The sequence below is a fragment of the Hyposmocoma kahamanoa genome, unplaced genomic scaffold (assembly GCF_003589595.1).
Source record: "Hyposmocoma kahamanoa isolate Upper Pololo Valley unplaced genomic scaffold, ASM358959v1 62, whole genome shotgun sequence".
Classification (NCBI taxonomy): Eukaryota; Metazoa; Arthropoda; class Insecta; order Lepidoptera; family Cosmopterigidae; genus Hyposmocoma; species Hyposmocoma kahamanoa.
The window spans coordinates 13,087,895-13,095,626 of record NW_020653850.1 but is presented as its reverse complement, the minus strand read 5'-3'; the positions used below and the strand labels follow the sequence as shown (position 1 = coordinate 13,095,626).

Sequence of the window (7,732 nt, the reverse complement as noted above, 5' to 3'; positions counted from 1 at the left end):
CTCGTTTGGGTTTCGTAAATCGAATTCACGGATTTGTAATCGACATTACGTGATGGTTGGAGGATATTGTGTAACAAAATAGACGGTATCTACACATATCGGGTTTTTTAGAGGGATTCTGTACAGCGCCCAAATATAACCAGATCTAAACTTATAGGATTTTCCAACGTATACACGTACAACGTGTATACCGGTACATAAGTTACTACTTATTGTGTAATTTGAGGTAATTTCCGTGTGTTTATCTATAAAATTTTTCTTGTTTCAGACCAACATTGGAACAAAATAATAATAATTGAAGAGAAACTGAAATTAACAATGAATTTAACAGCTTTAAACGACTATTTGTATAACGAGTCGGATTTCTTGGAAAATTCAGTCTTCACAAAGTCAGAAGTGACCTGCGATGCTTCAAACTTTCTATACAACTCAAGTTTCGGATTTCACACTGCAATTCCCGAATGGGAGGCACTGGCCACAGTGTCAATACTGTGCACGGTAATTCTAGGTACGGTATTTGGAAACATCCTAGTAATACTAGGTGTATTTACTCATAAACCTTTAAGAATAGTACAGAACTTTTTTATAGTTTCATTAGCAGTAGCTGATTTAGCAGTTGCGGTATTGGTGATGCCGCTTAATGTTGCCTATTCCACATTTGGACGATGGCTGTGGGGTAAACATTTGTGTAAGATGTGGCTCACGTCCGATATAATGTCCTGCACTTCGTCAATTCTAAATCTCTGTGCCATAGCACTAGACAGATATTGGGCAATAACAGATCCCATAAATTATGCACATAAAAGAAGCTTAAAAAGAGTAGTTTTACAAATAGCAGGAGTATGGATTGTATCTCTTATCATAAGCTCTCCACCTTTGCTTGGCTGGAACGATTGGCCGGATGAGTTTACAACTGAAACCCCGTGTCAACTAACATCCGAGCCGAGTTACGTTGTCTATTCTTCGTTTGGATCATTTTTTATCCCATTGGTAATAATGACGATCGTTTATTACAAGATATACGCAGCGGCTAAGCAAAGATTGCGACGCCGAAATTTAGCAGCTCGGATTTATAGGAGAAGGCCAGTGATCAACGTTGAAGAAGAGAGCCAAGAGAATAAAGAAGAATCAGAAAATGAATCCGATAGTGGAGAAAGTGTAAATCAACGCCACAGAAAAACTTTCATGGACATTAAAAAGAACTTTTTCATGCCTCTTCTGTTATTAAATGATCCAATAACTCGACAGGGAATAGAATTCGATATTCAGCAGGTGACAACAGAGAGTTGCAAGAGAAAAATGGTTGGATCTATAAAGAGAATGAGCCAAAAGAAGTCAAAAAAAGAGAAACCATTGTTGGCCAGTGTTAATAAAAGCGGTGATGTGGTTCATCAGTTTATTGAGCAAAAACAAAAGATATCCTTGTCGAAGGAACGTCGGGCTGCTCGGACACTCGGAATCATAATGGGAGTCTTTGTGATTTGTTGGCTTCCATTCTTCTTAATGTACATGCTATTGCCTTTTTGTCCATGGTGTTGCCCAAGCAACAAGCTCATAAATTTCATAACGTGGTTAGGTTACGTGAACTCTACGGTTAATCCGATTATTTACACAATTTTCAACTTGGATTTTCGTAAAGCCTTTAAAAAGTTATTAGGATTTGGAGAGTGAACTTTGCGAATGTGGAACAAAATGCACTTGAGTTTAATATTTCTATATGAGTATCTATTAACAACGTAAATAAATAATAAGTCAAAGTCAAGTCAAAATCAAAGATTATTTATTCCATAGGTAAAATAAATTTACACTTGAAATCTTATTAAATGAATAACCATTTATTATCATACATGCAAATATTTACAGCCACAACCGTCCTCTGTTATTGTTTAGCTCTAACAGAAATAAAGGTTATTGGTAGACGACGTACGGGTTTCATTGTGTAGTTGTATACTGGTGAATCCACGTTAATTGTTTGTAGTCGGACGACTGAAGTGCGGTCGAGAATAAACCTTGTTAGTTGCGTCGACAACTTCAAGCGTTGACACAGCTTCTAATTGGCTCTCTACATTAAGTATTGTTACATTTTTAACTATATGTTCATTTATAAGATCTTACCTACATATTGTGACGTATCTAAATACATATCGAGTTCTTAGGTTTTCGCAATTGTTACACATAGGAAATGAAACTATTTTTCCAGATTTAAATCGCGTATATTTGTTTTTTTAAACAAACCGACGACCGAAGTCAACCGTGACCATGGGACTTGTAAAGGGCCCGAAACGTCGATTTGTTTGATAAAACAAATATACGCGACTTAAATCCAGAAAAACAGTTTCATTTCCTATATCTAAATACAGTTTAAATTCAATAGTTTTGTCGTTTGGATTGTTGTTATTATTTTTAAATAGTGTATCTGCAAACCCTAAAGTTGTGAGATAAAGAAAGAAGGCTAACAGTTATACTAATGTAATTTATACTGGGTATAGTATAAGAAGCGACCATACTTCAGCTGGTGATTGCAGTCGTAGTAACAAATAACTCAACTTTTAGATTTTTTTAATTTTATTTAAATGATTTAATTTTAATAAAATATAGAAAAGTGGTGACGTTTTTGAGCGCAGTATAATTTCAGTACTATGCACGAACGGGTTAAGAAAATGGTAAGAAAAGAAAGGAAACCAGAGCTGATGCAAGCTTGATAAAATACCATAATATTAAAGCTTTGGTATGTGATTACATCAATGAGTGAACTGTGCATAGAAAGGAGAGAATACAGGAATTTATCCAGGAAACATAGCTTTAACTTAAGAAGAAACTGACAAGTATTAACAGAGAACATTTTACACCGCCAAAATGCATTAAAAATCAAAAGTTGGATGAGTGACAAAATATACCAACTTAAGAAACAAAAAAGGTAATTGAAGCAGACTGACAGTGCAAATTAAATAGGATTTCTTTTAAAGTTTATGCAATTTCTAGCTTTCACATGCGAACAATGCATAATGATACAAATAGTACAACCTTGATAGCCTAACGGTTTGCACTGTGGGCACTGGATGAGAAGTTCCCGGGTTCGATACCGGTAGGATCAAATTAACATAATTTGTTGAATTGGTAAACTTTTCTAAATGGTTCTGATCTTGGTTTTCTATTGTAAGACAATCACCTGGTCTGAAACTAGGGAATTCTCTGTACATACTCCCCATGAGTATCAGAGCAACAGAATCCCAGAGCAGAACCAATTTACAAGTTATTTAAAAGTTCATTTCCCAAATTGGTTCTACTGGGAATCGAACCTGGGATCAAGAACGATGGAATTTATTCCGGGGCATAACTCAGAACACCCAGGCACAAATAATTTTCGAAAAGTTCACATTTAGTTTTATAGTTGATTGAGCTGATTTTTTACGGTTTTTAAAAAAAATCTCGAATAACTCGAGAAATCGGGTGCGAGAATTCTCGAAACTCAAGAAAAAAGTCAAGACACGCTCGTTCGTAATAAATGACATTGTATAAAATTCAACATTTACGTACAAAATATATTTATAAATAATAAAGGCTACTCCATTATACATGTGTTCAAGTAGTTTTCACTAGAAGCTACATAACGTGCATTTTGGTAAATTTCCAGTAGAAGCTGAATATGGTGTTTTTTTGCGCCTTTCAATTGTTGCAAGCAAAATTAGGCAATACTGTAATGACATTACAATTTAAATTCAACGTTTTAGCTTTTCATATTCCTTTACATGTCACTACGTTTAAATAGGTTGACTTGGGATATTTTTTCGTGGTTTTTGTATTAGACCCGTCGTCCATTTATTTGTAAGTCAATAATTTACACACATTAAATTAAATCAGTTTATGGAGCTTTTCACTATCTATATTTATTTCTGTATCTCAGTTACAATACATACAATTATGAGTTAGTCATCCTTGCTGATCGCGAGTATGTTCAGCAAATGCGTCAAAAAAGAGGTAGTACAAACGTTATTTGAATTTAAAATTGCAAAATAGACGTGCGGATATAGACAGCACCCATAAGCGTATGGGTAAGCTACCACCTAGCTAGTTAGTGCCACATAATCCTTGAGGCTTTGTATTCATAAAGCATTCCCCCGTAAAACAAAAAAAGCTAAAGCCTAAAGCTGCTTGTTGCTTTAGGTTTATTTTCAATTTGTTAATATCTGGCAAAGATTTGAATTTTATGTTTTGATTACTTACTTTTGACTGTGTAAGGCAATATCTAACAATAACCAAAAAACTTTAGGTAGCCACTACATAATCTTTATATAGTGCTCAACTAACTCCCTGGCGCATATCTTACATTTCAAAGACTTCTGGATAATGTTACTGGTTGACCTACCAGAATGACCTGCTAATTATCACTATCAATCATCACCCATTGTAGCAGCTGGATGACGACACTCCAGCGCGACACCGCCATGTGATGAATTGCTTCAGGTATCACTCAAATTATTCGTATCATTCAAGTGTTAAATTAATTAGTTCATTACCAATATACTTCTCTAATGTTGTAATTAATGTTTATTTTTGTTGTTGACTACTTTTCTGCTACTTAAGTTAGGAACGCCTAGGTAGTTAATGGTGCTAGTTCTATAGTTCCAGTTAAAATGTGGTATGTTCTATGTAACTTGTTTGACTAAATAATTATTTGAAAGTTCCATTACAGTTGCGATACACTTTGTAAATATACAAGCACTTTAAAATGGTTTCAACATTTAGTTGCTATTTTGCTGTGTCTTAGGATGTATGCAGTAACAGTCAAACTTTGAAATAAAAGTACAAAACTAAAAGCAGATTATAAGTATTATAACAGAAAAAAACCTTAATCTACACGTCTACACATGTAAAAAAAATAATACACGTATCAAAAATTCAATGAAATACAAGAATAACGTTGTACTACATGTTAAAATTACACAAATCACAGACATATATCTAGATAGACGCCGCAAGTACAGCAATTTGTAAGAAAACCAAGCGTGCCACATTGTTTTATACCCACTGTGACGTCACAAGAACTATTTAGTGATGGGAAACCTCCTTCCGCTCTAAATCGATTGATTGAACGAAATACGCGTATTCCATTCAATTAATCGATTCTAAATAGAATAATTTTTGTTCAAGTATTTGTTGATTACAAGTAGTCGTAATACAAATATAGTAAAAAAATACTAGAGTAAGATATTAATGTCCTTTATTAAATCTTACTTTTAAAACATGTTGGTTACTTAAAAAAATTAATACTTTAATTTTTAATCGATTTCAATATTAAAATTATTGTCCTTCCAATAAAATGACCTTATCATATAACATCTTTTTATAATAGAAGATCTTATTGATTAACTTAAATAATGAAAACGCACGTCAGTATATGAACCTGCGACTGCCTTAATTAATTTTACTAGATGGTTTTCTGTTGGTAATTGGTCAAATTGATGAATGGCAAGACAACTGAAAATGTTACTGCTGACAAAATATGGTAAAATCTTAATAATCAGAAGAGGTTTAGTTGAGTTGAATGACGGCCTCGTGTGAAATGTTTGTGATTTGTTTATTATTTTTTGGATTTCTAACTCTGCTACTCTGCATATGTGGATAGTAACTTAGGTGGGATAAACTAGACCGCCCTCGTCCTTGAAAGCAACGAACTCATACGTATGACCAGGGCACTGTTACATTCTTCGCATTTTTTTTTTGTATTACTCGTACTACATATCCGGCGATGTATATAATTATTTGCTCACTATATTCGGACATTCGTGGCAACGTGCTGCAAAAATTATCGAAATTCTGTAATTTCGAGTATCTATTATCAGTAGTATCTGTGTATTACTGATAATGGATACTACAAAACTGAAAAAAAACGCAACGTTACTAACTGTTGTAACAAGAAAGTTAGAAACAAGAAAGAAAGATAGAATATTTTTATAATACTGCTAAGGTCATAATAATTTTCGTCCCTTTGTTTTCAAAATCGATCTGAATCGAAAACAGTGTCGCCTAACGTATACATCACTAAATGTTAAATTTGGCCAAAAAAATTTACAAGCGGCCGTACCACGAAACTGAATGCATTATACAAAAGTGCGTTCGTTCGATATTCACTAAAAGTCGCAATGTATTTAGTACAAATCATGAGGTATACACTCGGTTGCATATTTGTTTTCTCGAAATTCATACGAAATAAAAACAATTGTTTTTAAAATACATACATCTCCTGATTTTTTTTATTTTTTTTAATAATAAAAAGATTTATTGCTTCAATAACGATACAAGAACATAATGTATAAAAATCTTATATAGAGATCTGAGGCAAAAGGCAATGGCTCAGCTTTTTATTGGTTCAGCTCCGTAAGCCTTGCTCAACACTGGTTTTCAGCCATTCCCCCTTTCCCTGAGATCTAGAATGGGACATACTGTAATAGGAGGAGGTATAGCAATTAAAAGAAAAAAGTTATATACAATACTAAACAATATCAAATTAAAAAAATGGTGTATATTAGTGGCATGTGTATGTGTGCGTGTATGTGTTTGTGTGTGTCTCAGGGTCGTATTCTAGAACTCTACTCAATGCTCAAGTCAGGATTGCACTGGAAACACAAGTACTTCCAGAAATATGACCCTAATGGCAGGGACTTGAGTATGATTTCGAGTGCTTCAACCCATACTCAAATCCTGACTTGAGCATTGAGTAGAGTTCTGGAATACGACTCTGAGGGCCGTCTGTCAAATCTGGCAAGTCCCTGCCATTAGGATCGTATTTCCAGTGCTTGAAATCATACTCAAATCCTGACTTGAGCATTGAGTAGAGTTCTGGAATACGACCCTCAGAGTGTCTCTCTCTGGGTGTGTATGTGTGTTGTGGGTGAGAATGAGTATGTCCATTTTAGTTTAGAAGAAGTTTTTAAAAATGAGATCTTTCCAGCAAGCGTATTTCAAATACGCCGCAACAATTTGTTTTTTTATCAAAGCCATTTTATATTTAATTTTGAAATGTTGTTCACTTGTTATTTATTTTATTTATATTGGGCATATGATTACAAAATCATATGCCCGTAGAAGGAAACGTCTCTGTTTACTCGTTTACCCACAGTTATGATGCTTTTGCAGTTTATGAGGGCACAATTATGCATTTTTCGCGTTTTCGACTGGTGTTTATCTACGATAACGGTCGAGCGCTTTCTGAAATGTAGCAGCGGCAACTAAGTGTATTTCACTTGCATTGGGCACGCAAAGTACGTACACTTGCGGCGTCTATCTAGATATGTCTGTGACACAAATACAGATTAGACACTTGTCAAATTAGTCCTAAGTCCATCTCGTATTCATATTATCATTTCATTAAAAAACATTTATCATTTAAATGCAGCTTACATTTTTTCTTAAAAAATAAAAATAAGAAAAGGTTCAAAATTTGAATATGCCTAACAGCGTAATAACAATGCTTGTTAAATTTATTATTGTCTAGGCTGTTACTAGAATCTATGCGTTAAATATACTTGTACTATTATGTTTATTGAATATTAAGATGTTTTACTACCATGATATTAAATTATTTTTGTGAAATTACTCTACATAAACATCGGCACATTGTTAAATATACTTATTTTTTTATTATTTTGTTTCTGTTGACTAATAACCGCATGCCCTTGTCCCACAGGAGGGGTAGGCAGGGACCACGGAACGCCACCTTACTCTATCCTGC

At 34.1% G+C, this 7,732-nt stretch overlaps 1 protein-coding gene across 1 annotated transcript; it reads left to right on the top strand.

Annotated features, from left to right (window-relative positions):
* Positions 1 to 318: 318 nt before the first annotated feature.
* LOC113229782 (tyramine/octopamine receptor-like) lies at positions 319 to 1,671 on the top strand. Its single transcript, XM_026463463.1, has one exon. The coding sequence runs from the start codon at positions 319 to 321 to the stop codon at positions 1,669 to 1,671; it is 1,353 nt and encodes a 450-aa protein (XP_026319248.1).
* Positions 1,672 to 7,732: the final 6,061 nt, after the last annotated feature.

Bases quoted from the DNA above. Each gene is read 5' to 3' on its own strand.
- LOC113229782 (XM_026463463.1), top strand. From the start codon at position 319: ATGAATTTAACAGCTTTAAACGACTATTTGTATAACGAGTCGGATTTC.